This window comes from Anabas testudineus, chromosome 19 (assembly GCF_900324465.2).
Source record: "Anabas testudineus chromosome 19, fAnaTes1.2, whole genome shotgun sequence".
Classification (NCBI taxonomy): Eukaryota; Metazoa; Chordata; class Actinopteri; order Anabantiformes; family Anabantidae; genus Anabas; species Anabas testudineus.
Genome location: NC_046628.1, coordinates 6,128,654 through 6,145,523, shown reverse-complemented (window position 1 = coordinate 6,145,523; position 16,870 = coordinate 6,128,654). Strand labels below are relative to the sequence as shown.

At 38.7% G+C, this 16,870-nt stretch overlaps 4 protein-coding genes and 1 non-coding gene across 5 annotated transcripts; 4 read left to right on the top strand and 1 right to left on the bottom strand.

Moving 5' to 3' along the window:
• The first annotated feature begins 1,288 nt into the window (after nt 1-1,288).
• lcmt1 (leucine carboxyl methyltransferase 1) lies at nt 1,289-6,078 on the top strand. Its single transcript, XM_026351170.1, has 11 exons — nt 1,289-1,667; nt 1,880-1,971; nt 2,328-2,449; nt 2,622-2,698; nt 3,066-3,127; nt 3,232-3,334; nt 4,100-4,220; nt 4,473-4,574; nt 4,681-4,772; nt 5,219-5,316; nt 5,452-6,078. The coding sequence occupies exons 1-11, from the start codon at nt 1,582-1,584 to the stop codon at nt 5,472-5,474; spliced, it is 978 nt and encodes a 325-aa protein (XP_026206955.1). The 5' UTR covers nt 1,289-1,581; the 3' UTR covers nt 5,475-6,078.
• Nucleotides 6,079-7,034: 956 nt separating this feature from the next.
• LOC113156535 (aquaporin-8-like) lies at nt 7,035-10,345 on the top strand. The gene is made up of 5 exons (XM_026351749.1): nt 7,035-7,306; nt 7,543-7,669; nt 7,776-7,984; nt 9,069-9,203; nt 10,303-10,345. The coding sequence occupies exons 1-5, from the start codon at nt 7,035-7,037 to the stop codon at nt 10,343-10,345; spliced, it is 786 nt and encodes a 261-aa protein (XP_026207534.1).
• Nucleotides 10,346-12,585: 2,240 nt separating this feature from the next.
• aqp8a.2 (aquaporin 8a, tandem duplicate 2) lies at nt 12,586-14,583 on the top strand. Its single transcript, XM_026351689.1, has 5 exons — nt 12,586-12,842; nt 13,033-13,159; nt 13,268-13,482; nt 14,285-14,419; nt 14,538-14,583. Exons 1-5 carry the CDS (start codon nt 12,586-12,588, stop codon nt 14,581-14,583), a joined length of 780 nt encoding a protein of 259 aa, XP_026207474.1.
• A 318-nt stretch (nt 14,584-14,901) lies between these two features.
• On the bottom strand, nt 14,902-15,962 carry hbae5 (hemoglobin, alpha embryonic 5). The gene is made up of 3 exons (XM_026351470.1): nt 15,856-15,962; nt 15,292-15,499; nt 14,902-15,030 (listed from the first exon to the last, which is right to left on the bottom strand). The coding sequence occupies exons 1-3, from the start codon at nt 15,948-15,950 to the stop codon at nt 14,902-14,904; spliced, it is 432 nt and encodes a 143-aa protein (XP_026207255.1). The 5' UTR covers nt 15,951-15,962.
• trnai-uau lies at nt 15,629-15,722 on the top strand. The gene is made up of 2 exons: nt 15,629-15,666; nt 15,687-15,722. It is a non-coding gene; the product is annotated as a tRNA-Ile (tRNA).
• Nucleotides 15,963-16,870: the final 908 nt, after the last annotated feature.

The window sequence follows — 16,870 nt, the reverse complement described above, 5'->3', positions numbered from 1 at the left end:
GTGATGAACTCATATAATCTCTTATTTTGAAAAGTACTTATGACGTCACCTGGGAGATACATGTGATGGTTAATATAGCTGGCTGCTGCATCATCTAGAAGTACTGCAGCTCAGGTCAGTTCATATGACTGTCAATCGACTGATAATTGTCCAGTAAATTTGAATAGATACAGTATGTTCAAGTACCTCAAAGGATCCACCTGCCGTAGTAAAGAATGTGCTGTCGCCATGCTTTTGTGCTTGCAAGACTGACTGACGCACTGTTTCAACCTGAATATATGCACAGTGGTAAGCATTAAACTGCATGAAATGGCCACAGAAATTATCATATTTAATCAGACAATAGTAAGCTGCAAAAGAAGTGATCACTAATGACACCAATGTTAAACATCTGATCGCTGAAATGAATTTCAATTAGACAGAAATATTTGGCTGGCAATTCTTACAGAATTGCACAAAAGATAATAACATATGGGATACCTGCCTCAAAACTGGTCTTAAATATTTAATGTGTTGTAGTATGTCCTCTATTTTGTGTATGTTGTTATGGAAAGGTTTATCATTGGAAGTTCCTAAAGTAAGTTATCAGTTTTTGACATTTAGCTTCATGTGAGACAACAACAATGAGAATGATCTATAAGGTTCTACTTTCTATATTTTTAGTTTTAGTTTCTGTATGTAAAATACAGATAATGGGTACACAAGTCAAATTGGCCTCCTTGAAATAGATGGATCAAGCAATAGGGATACAATACATTTTACAGGAGACAAGTAGCCTATTAGCACATCACCAGACCAGGGAATCATGCCCACATGCTTTTTGCTGAGTCAAAAGCACTCAGACTGACCCTTAATGACATGCAACTCAAGTAATTGATACCAGTAAAATGAGTCAGACAGGCTTCTGGAAAGAGTAAAATGCCCGCTGTAAAATCGAAACTATAAATATACATACATTTTAGGGATGTGTACATTTCATAGGTGATAATACTTGTTACAAATAGTGTTTTAAATGTAAAAGCCATTCTGCAACCAAAATTAACCTGTACAAGTCTGCATGTGTCTGAATGGACTAAACAAACGTCTGCTTTTAGATTAGAACAGCAAAAAAGCAAATATGTACGAGGCTAAACAGCTATATTTCCAGAGCGCATTATGCAGAGTAGTCTTAATATTTAGACACCGTTGCTAAAACATAAATTACTGCACGTTTATTTTATGAATGGGCGAAAAATTAAGAACTTTTGTTGTGGTTCTTTTAATCTGAAAAATACCAACCGGATATGTTTATCATTCGCTTCCGGGAGAAAGTTGTATTCTTAGGAATTTGTCACAAATATTATTCCCTCCCTCCTGGTTATTTTCATTTAATTAGTTAAACGTGTTTCGAGCACGATTGCTTGAGCAATTCGACCGTGCTAACAGATTGATTGTATTTTTTTGTACTTTGACCCACCTGTCAAATTAGGCTAGCTAGTTAGCTTGTTGCAGTTAGCCATAGTAGCTTATATCAGGTGAACGACATTATACAACGCTTACAGCTTCAATGTCGACTATATAACGTTAGGACAAATATTATTAATGGCAGCTCGGAAATCCTTTACAGACTCGGATACTGCCGATGAAGCAGTGAGAGCGACGTGTGACGATGCAACCATATGCAAAAGGTAACAGTGGTTAATGTTACTAATTTTACATCACAGCCATAAACTGAGTCAGCTGCACATCATTTAATATGAAGTCAAAAATGAAACTGGTCTTGACGTTTTGCATATAAAGGAGTTTTATCCAGCTAAAATATCACAGGTATTGATTAAGCGAGCATTAATAACATATGTGACCTTAACATCAAATGTGTTGTTTGTGATCTGGTATCTAGGTTTGCTACCAGTAAAGGCTACTGGAAGGACCCATACATCCAGTACTTTACCAGATCCGTAGGAGAGCGGAAAGCACCTGAAATCAACAGAGGCAAGTAATACAGTCTCATATGTGGTTAAAATGCAGAATACTTCAATGTTAACAAATGTGTGCAGTGTGTGCAATAAAGTAATTAAGGCACATAAGGATAGTTAGTTATTAAACCTTCACTTTACAGATGACAAGTTGTCAACAGTACACTCAACAGTCAGGAGTGTGAGGACAGTCACAGTGTTTACTTTACAGGCTTTTGTCTTTCATAATTGTGCTTGTGTTTTTAGTATTTTAAAAGCAACTTGCAAAGACACATTTAAAATATTAACTGACAAATGCCTTTTTGCATGTGATACAGTGCAGCTGTGTGTTTGTATTGTGTTGTTTTACTTTCCTATCGTGTCATTTGACAGGATACTATGCCCGTGTTCAAGGGGTGAACCATCTCCTTGATGCCTTTATAAGAAAAGCAGAGTGTGACTGTCAAGTAATAAACTTTGGTGCTGGACTGGACACCACCTTCTGGAGACTTAAGGTATACAACGTTGCAAAGTGGCATTTAACTTCTCTGGTCGCCAGTCATTATGTTGTGGCTTTTGATCCTGACTTGTTTCTGAATCCAAACTATCTTCAAATTGCTACTCAGTTCACAGGTGTTTAGTGTAACTGTGTGTGTGTGTGTGTGTGTGTGTCTCTGTGTGTTGTAGGATGAAAATCTCTTGCCCAGGAAGTTCTTTGAAGTCGACTTTCCAACGGTTGTGGCCAGGAAAATACACAACATTAAGTAAGACACCTTCGTTATTTTTAGAGATATTGTAACTATTATTATTAGAGCTTATTTTTTTATGATTGATCATTTATGATTATGTTTTTCCTTATCTGGCTTTGTTATTGCAATGTGGTGTCAAAATCTGTAGAGGGAGACAGAGACAAAGTGAGCTCTCATTGTTTAGCAGTGGTAGTTTGCTTATACTGTTATACAGTTTATTTATAAGGTTGTTATTACTTGTATGTAGGGACATCTACAATATGTAAATAATAACTACCAATACTTAGATTAAAGTCCGTATAAGTATGGTCACATGTTTAAGTCAAAAATATCCTTGTTGATGTGCAGGTTTGATTATGAATTGTTTTTTTTATCTGACCAGGACAAAACCGCCCCTGTCCAAACCCATCATCGAAACCCACTCAACAGACTCTTTACTTCTAGGTACGGAACAAAATTTACAGTTATTATTACCTGTCATATCAATGGCTTTTAAAACAACAATCTTCACTGATTATCAGAAACTCATTCTAAATCTGCTGCTGCAGATGCCCACAGTCTGGACTCTGACCGTTACTGCATCATTGGAGCAGATCTCAGAGACATCTCTAATTTGGATGAAAAACTGAAGAAGTTCCAGCTCAACTCAGAGTATGTGGTTTATGTGATTCATTTTAATATCGTATTCCATATTAGTCACGCTAAGAAATAACTAACATTTAAAGAATGTGTAAGTTAACCTTAAGGTTATTTCTTCATATCTCTACTGTACGTCAGTTAAAGTGTGTTTTTCAAGCATGTTTTTAGAGATCCAAGAATTGAAGCTTATCTCTGGGTTTTCTCACTGTAAGTAGCTCTAGATAACAGAGTCACTCTGCACAGTGTCTGTGTAGCTGTGATGCAGATGTTATGGTTTTCTCCTGGGGCCTAGAAGTATACCCCACCCAAAATGTTTGTTTTGACCATCACACTCCCTTCAGTATTTTGAATTATGTTCAAACGGTGATAGTTTTTCTCAATTAAATGTTTCATGCCTGTGTGTTGTATCTCATTACCATTACTTTAATCTGAGTGGTGGTGCACAAAGGCAGATTTATATTTAATAATAAGCCGTTGGACAGCACACACATTGTTTCAGGTATGATAGAATGTTTTATATGGTGAGGACTGCTCAGGCTGATGGACTCTTCGTCTCATAAGGTTTTTAATTTAAAATGTATCAACTACATCATTATAAACAGAGGAACTTCATTGTTGTTTACTGTATTTGGAACCATGTAAAATAAATTATAACATTTTTTGAACTACAATAACACATTTAGATCATGGCTTTATTTGCCTTAGCAGAGATACAGATTGCTTTCTACTTGTGGTTAATTTTTACTGTTTTCTGTATTTGTTGTGACTCATCTGCAGATTACCTACGCTGCTCCTGTCAGAGTGTGTGTTGGTTTACATGACGCCCTCCCAGTCCTCCAACCTAGTTCACTGGGCAGCAGAAACCTTTCACACTGCCATGTTCATCAACTATGAACAGGTGAACAAAACAAATAACTTCATCACAGTACAGCAAAACAAATGACCTGTTGAATTCTTTTATCTATGTCACAATGTAAGGAATATCTGGATTATATGTATATAAAAGAACTTTGGTGCAGATGTAACTGTAAAATACTTAAGCATTGTTTGGCTTTTTGAAACGTAGTGTTTTTGAAGAAACAGAAGTGGTGGGGGATGTATTTTAAACACACACATAAGGCTTCACCCAGTCAATATTGTCTTTGTCCAGGTGAACATGAATGACCGATTTGGCCAAGTGATGATCGAGAACCTGCAGAGACGCCAGTGCAACTTGGCAGGAGTGGAGACCTGCCAGTCTCTGGACTCTCAGGTAATCTCCTGAACATCTTTTGCTCGTAGGGAAAATCTGTTGCTTGCAGCACATTTGTTTTATGGAACTGTCCAGAGATTACACTGTTAATGCTTGGTGTTTGCAGAAGGAGCGGTTTCTGAAGACTGGCTGGGAGCATGCTGATGCTCTGGACATGATGACGATCTACAGTATGCTCCCCCAGGACGATGTAGCAAGGTAATGCTACGTGCATACGTGACGCAGTATTTACCAAAGCCCATGTGTGTAGTTAGTACTGAATTAAACATCATGCACTCCCTTGTCACGTGTACTTCTATTCTATGTGGTTGTTCAGATGGATGGTTTATTACCATCTGTTGACAGAACATCATGATCTTATGAAGATCAGATCAGTAACTGTTGACTTGGAAAACCACGGATAACCGATAACCTACTGATAAAGTGAACATCCCAGCCTCCTCTAGTGGAGAAAAAAACCCACGTCACATTTTCACATCGGAGGAAAAGAAATAAGAAGCTTGAGTTATACTATATATAAACTGCATCAACACTCAAATAAGATCATGTGTCAGAGGATTAATGCTTATCCTCAGTGTGGATATATAAAATTACATAAGATAAAACTAAGTAGATGATTATCTTCTTTGTTTTATTCCGTGTAGAATTGAGCGACTGGAGTTCCTGGACGAGAAGGAGCTGTTACAACAACTTCTTCAACACTACAGCATTTGCTGGGCCACTAAGGACAAACTCAACCTGGGTAATGCACAAATATGCTTCTAAGCCACGCTGCTCTTTATGACTCGAAGCTGTTAGATCATTCAAATTTACACACACTTGCCCCGTTTGAATCTTTGGTACTGTCATTTACAAAGGATGCGTTCCGTTTCCTCAGGTCTGTCGCAGTTGGCATTCTAATTTCAAAACTGCTTCACTGTCTGGACGCATATATCACACGTGAGTGGCGAGAGAAGACACTGGAAGAGATAAACCGCGATCTCCGTGAAACCCTCGTTCTGGGAGCAGTTCCAGTGCGAAAACTCCCAGCATCAGCAGAATGTGAGCGTCCTCTGTGTTGAAGATAAGAAGAGATTAGATTGAGAACTGTGAAAAGGCTCGTCAGCTAACTGGCACCGAATTACCAACTGTAAAATGGAGCAGGTCTGTTTGATTAATTCGCTCGCCTGTGCTGGAGGTTAAAGAATGTTTGAAGCCTGAAGAATATTTGTCCTCGTCCGGTTTTTATGTGCCACTTCAGGTGTATTTATTGATTCGTTGAACGTTCAGACTCATGTCATTTCATTGCATGCATGTGTTATCTAGTGTCAAACTACAAGAAAAGCATTATATGCAACTGTTGGTTCATTTGCATTTGCCTGTAAAATGTTTTCTACTCTTGCTCCTAGTTTTCAAACAGCAAAGAGAACATGGCAGATTAGTTTGTAATAGATTACGTTTAATGAATGATGTCAAAGTGCAGTTGAATAAAAATTTTATTTTATGCGTAATCATGTCACACTGGTCTTTTATGGACTTTGTAAAATACTTCATAAAAATACCACTCATCACTTAGGAAAGTTACAGGGACAAACTGAAGAAAGATATCACCATAATAAATCTAAATGAGTGTTTGTGTTCATTAAGTTTGATATAAGCCCCCAGTCGCAGAAAAAGTTTGATTATAACTCTATTAATGAGCAGGGAATTTTGAAATTTTATAAAAATAAAGAAATAAATAGAGCTTAATCCAACTTAATTAAGAGAATTGTATACAGTTGTTTATGATCATATGGACATCTATTTTAAAATAGAATAGTATTTTTGTGTTAATATTGGAAAGTGCTACCCAAATAGAAATAACATCTGATCTTTAATCAGTTCTACCGAGCCTTATCACCATTCAGCTCAGAGTTTTGCTTGTCTGAACCCTAACTTTACCGTTTTGGTTCAATGTCAGTTCTCTCAGCAGCTTGTATTATTACCATAATAGCCTGAAAAGCTGAGTTGTATGCTTTCCTGCTGAGCACTAAACACCAAATTGGAGATAAAGAGACAATATCTAGAAGGATGGTAAAAAAAATTGACATAAATCTGCCAGATGGCCTCTAGAATATGGACCAAAAAATTAATATGTAAAAAAACAAAAACACTTTACTGTATAAAAATGTTCCTGATGGAAAATGTAGAGATGCTATATCATTGGTTCAGATGTTAGGTTTTTCCTGTTGAGCGATAAGACACCTGTCATCCTTATCTTATTATTATCTGTATGTGCTTGTCCCCTGCAATAACCCCATACTAATAATTTTATGAGCTTCTCCTGTTGAACCCAACACTCTCGGGAGTATACACAATTGCATGAAGGTGGGGCCTCAGATTAAAAAAAAAAAAACAAAAGCGTGTCTCCTCATTTGCAAAACTGTGGTCCACCGGTGGAACAAGAAGTCCTGGCACACGGCAGACAGAGTCTGAGTCAACATGTCAGGGACAGAACCCAAGTCAGAGGCCTTCGAAGTTGCCGAGACGGGAGAGCCAGCGGCGGGAAGAGGAACGAGCAGCACAAGCAAAAAGAGATGCGTATATGAGCAGTATGTGCAGCCCTGCCTGGTGGAGCTGTTTGCGACGGCAATGTTTGTGTTTGTGGGGTGTGCATCCGTAATTGGGAGCGTGGGAATAGCTGGTGCCGTGCAGCCAGCTCTGGCACATGGACTGGCGCTGGGAGTGCTCATCATGGTCTTTGGGAAAATTAGGTAATGACACTAAATGCTTGATATCACCCTTCCTTTTATCATAGGAAGGGTGATATGTTTATTTGATGTAGTTTTTAATCTCTGACATGTATCTGTAGAACAAAATAGCTCATATATAAAATACATAGAGTGGTGTGTGAAGTTGCTGTGAGGCTATGCTTATCCTTTCTCTGATGGATAATTGTTGTTATTATCAGCTTAGAGACACTGAATAAAGTTCGTTATGTTTACTGCAGCGGGGGGCACTTTAACCCTGCGGTGTCTCTGAGCGTCTACCTGTGTGGAGGGATGAAGCTGATTCTGCTGGTACCTTACGTTTTGGCTCAGATATCAGGTGGGATGATTGGCGCTGGTTTGGCCAGGGTAAGAAAGTCCAATTCTACCAAGAAAAGAATAAAAAAACAGTCATACGTTAGTCATGATAAGGATAAAAATGATTTACTGTGTATTCACTTTGCTGCACTTTCAGGCAATGTACCCTGCTGATTTGTATTCTGCTTCCCTTGGAGGAGCCTTTCAGCCCATGAGTAGTGAGTTGGCTAAATGCATGCTGGGGGAGGTGATGATGACCCTAATCGTCACCATGGTGGTTTGCATGGGGGCTGTGAACAGTCAAACCAGCACACCGGGGGCTGCCTTCTGCATCGGCCTCATTGTCTCAGCCAACATATTTGCCGGGTAGGAGCCTCAGCAGAAGCCAAAGGCTTACACATGATGGGTGTGGAGGTCCTGAATGTGACCCCAACATCCCCACTAAAACTACAACATACTGTATTTGAGTAAATTAGTTTGATGTTCAATTGTAATTGAAGTTCTAATGAGGAAATTCATTTGGAGATCAGTCACAGCTCGTAATCCACCCCAAAATGATATAGATTTTTCCAGGAAAACATCTAGAGAATAATGAAAAATATGGAAAGGGTCTTTGAATCATGAAAAAACTTTTCTAAAAGAAAATCTAAATCTTAAATCTAATGTAAAAGTGTAAACAGTCCTCAACACAGTATCAATTATTTTAAATATAATACTGAAAATAAGTGAATGGCTAAGTATTTGTCCACTTTAAAGTAACTAGGTAACCAACTCGCCTAAATTATCACTTGTGCTGCACAAGTTGGCTTAAGAAGTTAAATAGAGGTCACGTGTTTCTTATGTTGTGGTAAAAAACAAAACATATGTGGAAGATCCAGTTATTATTGAAATATTATCCTGGCCAGAAAAACAGTGAAAACAAAAGAGCACCACAAGCAACTCCTTTAAAAAGGTTATAGACATCAATGAGATCAACCAAGGAGATCAATAAAGTATGCCGTTATTCATTATCAGAGAAAATATGCTACATGTGTAAACTCGCCCAGAGCACGTCGTCCTGAAAAACTAAATAACAATAACCCTGTGAATCCTGTGAATGAGTTACAGGCTTTCATTGTTGAAACAGGAGACATGTATGTATTAATAGTAATGTAACTTGTAGATATCAAACTAGATTCTAGGACTGATAAACAAGCAAAGCAAGTGTTAAAACAGAAATCAAGGACGTGCATCAGCCCCTTCACACAAATATTTATTATCACTATGATCACATGGATATCAAGGTTCATTAACAAGATAACATGATTGAGTGTCAGTTTATTGTTTAATAACTGTCTAAGAAAAATTCTAAAGTAAACTCCACACAACAACTCTTAATTTAAAATTGGTTCCTATCAGCATAATGTTATCTCACATTTAATCTGATAGTTTTCATCTGATTTCATTGCAGAGGACTAACGTCCGGTGCCTGTATGAACCCAGCCCGAGCTTTCGGTCCTGCAGTGGTGGCCAACCACTGGAGCCATCACTGGATCTACTGGGTTGGACCACTGTGTGGTGCACTGCTCACTGTCAGCTTTATCAGGTACTGTGTGGTACTCAGAACACGGGGGTAGTTTAGGATTCAGGGGTGTTAACCTTTTTTGTTTTGTTTTATTGTTCAAAGACGGCCCACTGTTACTGTTTAACACGTTTGGTGGATGTTGTTGAAACGCTGATGAATGTTTGATCTTTAGTTTTTAGTGTTTTATGAGTTTCATGACTGGTTTAAATGGAAACGTTCCTTTGTCAAGATGATTTTTCTCAGTCAGTAGATTATAACAATAGAAACTTCCCACCTCTGTTCCACCGAATTTCAGTCTAACCATTCTGCGAGTTAGCCTGTCGGCCCACTCAGTGAGCTTTATTCCACCTGTTTGAATGTTTCAGTCAAGCTACAAATATCTATTAAGTACTATTCTTAAACATAGATGCATTATGAGACAGTGGACATGTAGGGCACAGACAGACAATCCCTCACACAGGAGCAACAGTAAACAACTAGAATTAGTGGCTGTTTGCAACATTTGTGGTTGTTTAGTGTTTCTTTTAGCTGTTATGCAGCAGTTTGCATTCATTTGTACATCTTTGCAGTTTGTTTGTGTTTCTTTCTAGTTGTGTGAAGTCAGTTTGAGTCTCTTTGTGGTTGTTTATTGTCATTTTGTGGTTGTTTAATGTCTCTTCGTGGTTGTTTAATGTCTCTTCGTGGTTGTTTAATGTCTCTTTGTGATTGTTTAATGTCTCTTCGTGATTGTTTAATGTCTCTTTGTGCTTGTTTTACATCTTTATTTCATGCCTATTTGTAGTTGCTTCATGTTTTTTTGCAGTTGTTTTGTATTTACTGTTGGAGATGTTTGATCTGTTTGTGAGCATTTTGAGTCTTACAGTTGTTTTGCATGTTTTTATGGTGAAATTCTTGTGTGATTTTACATATTTATGTCTTTGTGGTCACTTTGAATGTCTTTGTAGTCAGTTTGATTTTACTTGACCCTTCTGCTTGTTATTGTAGTAGATATGTGCTAGCCTTTTTAACAACTTATCTTGTTGTTGTTTTTAACTTTCTATTATTATATTTATTTCTATTATTATATTATACTCAGTACAAAGCAAAAATGATCACTTCACTAAATGTCATTCTTTTGCAGGTTGTTGTTTGGTGACCACAAGACTCGACTTTTTCTGAAGTGAAATGTATAAACGCGGAGGGTAGAGGGGACACACCAACTGATTTGAGGACATCTTTTACATATGTATAGTCATACATTACTCAACAATGAAACTGTATTATTTAAATTTGTCAGCAATTTGTTGGTATCATTGTGTTTGTACCAGCTGTAATTATTGGCTCATCCTCAATGCCATGTTTGCATCTGAATGATAAGGACCTGACAGCTACAACAAACTTGGAATCCATGTTTGATGAGAGATGGAAAACATCCAGACATGGTTGATAATAAATCTCATACATGGAATTTCATACATATTTTTCACACATTTTCTTATCTATGTGCTATATAATCTTTTTATGATTATTGTTTGGGTCAAAACCCTGAACTGAAAATCCTGCTTTGACAGATTTATGGCACAAGGACAAGGCAATGCACTATACAATAAAGTTAGATAAGAATCATAAACTGGCGCCCTTTGATCAACTAAAACATTGTAATAACGTACAATGACAACTTTTCTAAAAAGACACCTTTTAAAGCTATAATGAAGCATGAATCTGGAAAAATTGGTAATGATCACTGGTACTGAACATCCATTTTTTCAGCCTGTATAGCTTACAAAGGAAAAAAGTGTAACTGAAGTATCAAAGGTAAGGACTTCTTTGATGGTGTTGTATCATACATTATATAATAAGTTTTTATATTACTGATGCAATATTGTGTGAGTATCTTTTTTATTGCTGTAGTTAGCTGAAGTGGTGCTAACTTGAATTACTTTATATGGTTTGGGTAGTACAATCTGGAAACAGAGACATTCTCTGTCTGTTTTTGGATGCTATTTCTCTTAAATCAAAAGATTCTGTCTGTGCAATATGACTTTTTTATATAAATACGTTTATTAAACCATGTTCGAGAAAGAAAAGGAATGTCTGTGGCTTTAACCGAGTGAATGTAGCAAGGTGCTGCATTTGAATGGTGAATTGAAACAAGGGAATGTTTTTCATGCTTCTACTGCGACCTCCTTCTGTTGTTGTTTATTTTAGGGGGTTTCTGAATTTAATTTGTTGGTTATTGTTTGAACAATAAATCTCTCAGGACACCGCAGGTGATTTTAAAAGTATCTTCAGTTTTAGCCTTGTAGTTGCAATACCATGTGGGGAGAATGTATGTTGCAATATTCCTACTGCAGATATTTCTCTTTATTTGTCTTTTGAAAGAAAATAAAAATATAGTAACTCAGTTGCATACTAAAACAACTTTTGGTGTTTTGATTAGGAGCTAATCGCCTGCAAAATATCACTTGAACGACTGAATCACTGAGGTTTTAGCATAAAAATGTATATAAAACAGTATGAAAAGAAGACGTACTCTGCCTAAAAATGTCCCCTGTGGCTGGTTATTATTTTATATTGGTGCATTTCATAGTCAGAAGTGGTCAAAGTGGAGCTGGTTTTATGATCACTTATGTAGTTTAGTGGCATGGTGCCCAACCTAGAGGCCCTGTCCAAAGGGTCAGAAGATAAACTGGTTGTAAGTTGTAAGATGATTAACAAGAGAGAAAACAATCTTCTGATACAACAATCTGTATTCCCCTTTTTTCTCATCTGTAATCTCCACCGCATGTGTGGATTATTTGACTTTTTTGGGCCTCAAACAGTTACTTATGTGCTACTTCATATTGCTATGTAATACTTTCAGTATCAAACTTACTTACTTAAAGTACTCAGTCTCATCCGATGTAATGTTGATTTGTGTAACATTAGTGTAACGCATTTTGGTGTGTAGAGTGCACAAAGGAACTAGGACCAGATTAGTGGAAAGTCTATGGTCTAGGTCTATCTTATCTAACTGGGTTAATGACATTTGCACTTGGTATGTATGTCCACCCAAACAGAGCAGTGATGATAAACAACAGCCCCTTCTTGACTCCCTCAAACACTTATCTGACCGCGCTCACTGTGTTCAGCCTTGAGCATCTGGTTTTTGAACTTTATTGTCGCTCAGAGTGGCTCACCTGAAGACGGTGCTGGACAGGGGTCTAAGAGCCCTCAGGTCAGGACACGTTTGGGTGTGGGCCGTATTGATACAATGGACCTTCAAATATTCTTAATGTTTTTATGACCTGTGACGCGAATGTAGTTCAGTGTTACATCCGTTCACGACGGCAGTGCCTTGTTACTCAGTCTGCAGACTGGATCAGGTGTAGGTGCTGGAGGCATCTGTGAGAGTCATCTGACATCTGAATTAAGACAAGCAACAATGGGAGTTGAGAAAATGGAAATGGAAGACATAGACTCTACTCTGATGGCCAAGGGAAAGAAGCAACCTGAGTCCAAACCCAACAAATATGAGAAGCTGTTCCAGCCGTGCCTGGCTGAGCTACTGGGGACCATGTTCTTTGTTTTCATCGGCTGTGTGTCCGTCATCGAGAATGTACCAGCAGCTGGACGGCTGCAGCCTGCTCTGGTGCATGGACTGGCAGTGGCAGTGTTGGTGGCAGTCATGGATAAAATCAGGTAAAACAACAACAACAAACGTGTCATTACATTCACAGTTTGGTTACTGCTTTGTGCTTTTCCTGCTCTGTTTTGTCTTTGCTATAATTAACCTTCTTTTTAGTGGAACTGGCCTCATGTGGTTTGCATATTTCTTTTTTGCGCATTAAATGTGCTCATTTTTTAAATTTGCTGCTCCTCCTCCTTCCAGTGGATCCCATTTTAACCCCCCCTTCACTATTGCCATCTACCTGTGTGGAGGCATGGAGCTGATGATGGTGGGACCTTACCTCATCAGCCAGCTGATTGGAGGAGTGCTTGGAGCAGGAATGGCCAAGGTCACTCCTGAAAGTTCAAAAACATAAAGCAGGATACTGTGATAACGATGCTTTTTGGGCTCTTTGGTTGCACACACGTTAACACAAATCCAATGTCAACTTTCTTAGATCATGACCCCTGCAGAGCGTTACATTAACGCCACAGGAGCAGCATTTGATATCCTGAAGTCAGAGAGCCAGCTTGCCGGGGCCATCTTTGGGGAGGTGACCATGACCTGCCTGATCACCATGGTGGTGCTGCTGGTAGCGGTCAACGACAAGACCAAAACCCCGCTGGCTCCGTTCCTGGTGGGCTGTACCGTCATCGTCAACATTTTGGCAGGGTGAGATAAAAAAAAAAAAAAAGGGTGGTTTATTAAACCCAGCCTGTGTCCAATAGTTGCACCAGATCTGATTTAAAACGCCAGCTCCTCCTGCACAACAGTAAATATTCACCTGCATGAAATCAGGTTAAAGTCAGACCGGATATTATCAGCCAGCTGATAGCGAGTGTCTGTCATTTCAAAATAAAACCAAAATAAAATAATAATAAATCCCTCTGACACAAAGTGCTAAATAAATGAATCAAAATACAGAAATATTCATTATTCATATTCAAATTTTGTGGGAGACTAGGCACCAAAGTCCCCATTTCTTCAACACAAAAAGAAAGAGAACGAAATCTTAAATTCATATGACTCATTGGAAATGTGTTTACATCTTTATTGGATTTGTTTTGTTACAATTAATCATAATTATGGGATTTGTTTGTATATTCGGGAAAAAAGTTATTGACCAAACTGTGCCAACACGCCTTTATGAAGCAATTATTGTTTTTCTAAATTGATAAACCAACACACAAACTGTCAAAAAAAAAAAAAAGATGCAAAATAGAAGTTGATAAAAAAAAGTTGATAAATCCTTTTTTCGTTAGTACTTAATGTATAATATTGTTTTTACATATTTATTATTATTATTATTATTGTTAACTGTGTTTATTATTTAAATTTTTATAGCCACATTATAATGCGACGATTTTCTTTTTTGCTGCTACAGTTGTGATAACTGCGATTTTAGATTATAACAACCAAATAAATATAAATAAATAAATACATTTGAATCTTTTTTTTTTTCATGTTGGTGCAGAGGAGACGTATCAGGAACGTGTCTGAACCCAGCCAGAGCTTTCGGCCCAGCTGTGATGACCAACCACTGGGCCTACCACTGGGTGTACTGGGTCGGTCCCATAGCAGGAGGTGTGGTAGCCGCTGCTTTGCTCAGGTGAGAAGAACCAGGTGTAACTGGTGATTGGAAAAAAAAAAAAAAGCTGACGTACACATCAAATAAAAGGACATGAAATGATAAAACTCATAATACCTCTCTCTTGCTTTTATTTCAGACTGATCCTCGGTGATAACAAGTTGCGAGTCGTTATGAAATCATAGCGACAATATACGAGTCTCATCAGACATCATGAGATATTCAGTAAGGTCATTATGGCGTATACCCGATCTGTTGCTGTAGCTGTGTCAAACTGTATTTTCACAATGTGGATTTTTTAAATTTGAAATAAAAAGAATGGATAAAAACATAGATAATCTCTTCATTTGTTCTTCTGTCTGTATAAATGTCATTGTTACATGTAAACCCATAAAACATTTCAGCACGCATAAAAGACACGGCACTTTAAGTTTTGGGCTATATGCATTTTATTTTTTCATTTGTCTCCATGAGTTATGAGCTCGGTGAAGCTCCGCTGCAGATCAACGGTATCTCTCAGAGATGGCCAGGGCCACGTTGGTCAGGAATTTATCCATGGCGACGTGAGCCTCAGGGGTGAACTCCGCAGGGTAGGTGTTGGAGATCACCAGGAGAAGGCAGTGAGCCAGGATCTGCAGGGACAGACGGCGATTTAATACGTTTGTGTTGTAAAATATCACTTCATTTAATGAAATCTAAGATTGAAGTCTAACAACTCAGACGTTTGCCATATTGCGTAAATTGTGCGTAAATCACCTCCTTTACGCACAAGTCATTTGAATGAGATCACTGCGTTAACACAGCATGAAAATAACCACTAGACTATAATTACAGCACATGACAGACACCACGATGTGTGTGCATGTGCACGATGCGAGCGACCTCTGTCTCACCTTGAAGTTGGCCGGGTCCACTTTGATCTGGAAAGCGTGCTTCTCGCTGAGGTCCAGCAGGCCGTTAGTCAGGTCGTCGATCTTGGCCACAGCCAGAGCGACTCCTCCGATAATCTTCTTTCCGTGGGCCTTCACGTGGGGAGAGGCGGAGGTCAGGTCTGGCCAGTGGGAGAAGTAGGTTTTGGTTTGGGGATAGACGGCGAGCATCCTGCGGACATGGAGAAGTAACACAGTGGGTTGGAGAGCGTAACTGAGCGTACACCACTCACCTAGAACTCACTACTCGTGCCATTTTCATCACATCGTTTTTTATTTATTGAATGAGGGCAAATTTCAAGCTCCAGTGGCGCAATCGGTCAGCGCGCGGTACTTATAAGACAGTAACCTGCAGAGTGATGCCGAGGTTGTGAGTTCGAGCCTCACCTGGAGCAGTTGAGCGCTTTTTTAATTTACTAGTGGCGACACTGGACAAAAAAAAAAAACACCAGGGCCGCTTCTCTATTATATACATTTATTTAAAAAAGTAGCAGAAGCTGTAAATGAACGTGGATCATTTCCACTCACCTGGACAGAGCATCAGCTCCAATAGCATCTGCGGACTTGGAGATTTTCGCCCACAGAGTCTTGACGGCGGCCTTGTCTTTGTCGGTCAAACTCATGTTGACTAGTTTTTCTGAGTGTCTTTAGCTGAATCGGATCGTGGTTGCTGATGGTTAGTTTGGATCCCTGCTTAAATGCAGTTGGGTCGAGAGTCACACCCACGGGGGCCGCTTCCACTGACGTAGATTGGACCCTTCTTCCAGGTCTGATAGAAGCTTTGCTGGCAGGATGCCAGCCTGAGAGGGGATTATCAGCTGCTCGCACCGATGGCGACAGTTAGGAAAAACACATTTTACGCAGCTATAGTGTTGAACAGCCTTCATGTGTGGACTTAGAGTTAGTGTTAGTGGTGAAGTCAGAGCTTCCCATGTGGTTATGCATTTGTGGTCAGCGTCATCGGGTGTCAGGGGCAGTGACTTTGGATCGTTCAAGTGCAGACAGTAATAATATCAATGCCTCAATCAATAAAGCCATTAAACCTCTTTTACCCTGAGGGATGCACAATATCACTTCACGTCGCCGTGGCTTAAATCAATGAAAGTTCCAGTTAAAAATAATTAAAAAAAGAATTTAAAAAAGTAAAAGGAAAACTTGCTTTTTCTTAGTTTACTGAGTCTCACAGCTTTTAGGTGAGTCTGCGTCAGGACCGGGCTCCACACAGTCTCACACCACAGAGGATGAAGTGTGATTTTGTGCGAACAAACTTCTTTTTAAGATGCTCCAAAGTGATTCCAACACACTATAGAAGAAATGAATTCGGTTTCCTTCTCTTTTAACATTAATTTGCTACTCCATAACACGCATTATGTCTATTTAAAACTCCTTATTTCAATGTTTAATTCATAAAATCCGACACATGCACGCATGTGTGCGCATTCTTCATTTTGTGTAAATAAGTATAATTCAAGCTGTGTGCACTTTGCAGTTAACTGCTTCCTTAAAATCCTAAAAATGAGTCTTATCATGTTGCAGCCGGGTA

Excerpts from the sequence above, each read along its gene's own strand:
- lcmt1 (XM_026351170.1), top strand. The coding sequence starts at position 1,582 with ATGGCAGCTCGGAAATCCTTTACAGACTCGGATACTGCCGATGAAGCA. Across the intron at positions 4,221-4,472 it reads TGTTCATCAACTATGAACAG|GTGAACATGAATGACCGATT; the intron begins GTGAACAAAACA and ends GTCTTTGTCCAG. Across the intron at positions 5,317-5,451 it reads TAAGGACAAACTCAACCTGG|GTCTGTCGCAGTTGGCATTC; the intron begins GTAATGCACAAA and ends CCGTTTCCTCAG.
- LOC113156535 (XM_026351749.1), top strand. The coding sequence starts at position 7,035 with ATGTCAGGGACAGAACCCAAGTCAGAGGCCTTCGAAGTTGCCGAGACG. Across the intron at positions 7,307-7,542 it reads ATGGTCTTTGGGAAAATTAG|CGGGGGGCACTTTAACCCTG; the intron begins GTAATGACACTA and ends TGTTTACTGCAG. Across the intron at positions 7,670-7,775 it reads TTGGCGCTGGTTTGGCCAGG|GCAATGTACCCTGCTGATTT; the intron begins GTAAGAAAGTCC and ends CTGCACTTTCAG.
- aqp8a.2 (XM_026351689.1), top strand. The coding sequence starts at position 12,586 with ATGGGAGTTGAGAAAATGGAAATGGAAGACATAGACTCTACTCTGATG. Across the intron at positions 12,843-13,032 it reads GCAGTCATGGATAAAATCAG|TGGATCCCATTTTAACCCCC; the intron begins GTAAAACAACAA and ends TCCTCCTTCCAG. Across the intron at positions 13,160-13,267 it reads TTGGAGCAGGAATGGCCAAG|ATCATGACCCCTGCAGAGCG; the intron begins GTCACTCCTGAA and ends CAACTTTCTTAG.
- hbae5 (XM_026351470.1), bottom strand. The coding sequence starts at position 15,950 with ATGAGTTTGACCGACAAAGACAAGGCCGCCGTCAAGACTCTGTGGGCG. Across the intron at positions 15,500-15,855 it reads GGAGCTGATGCTCTGTCCAG|GATGCTCGCCGTCTATCCCC; the intron begins GTGAGTGGAAAT and ends CCATGTCCGCAG. Across the intron at positions 15,031-15,291 it reads TGGACCCGGCCAACTTCAAG|ATCCTGGCTCACTGCCTTCT; the intron begins GTGAGACAGAGG and ends CTGTCCCTGCAG.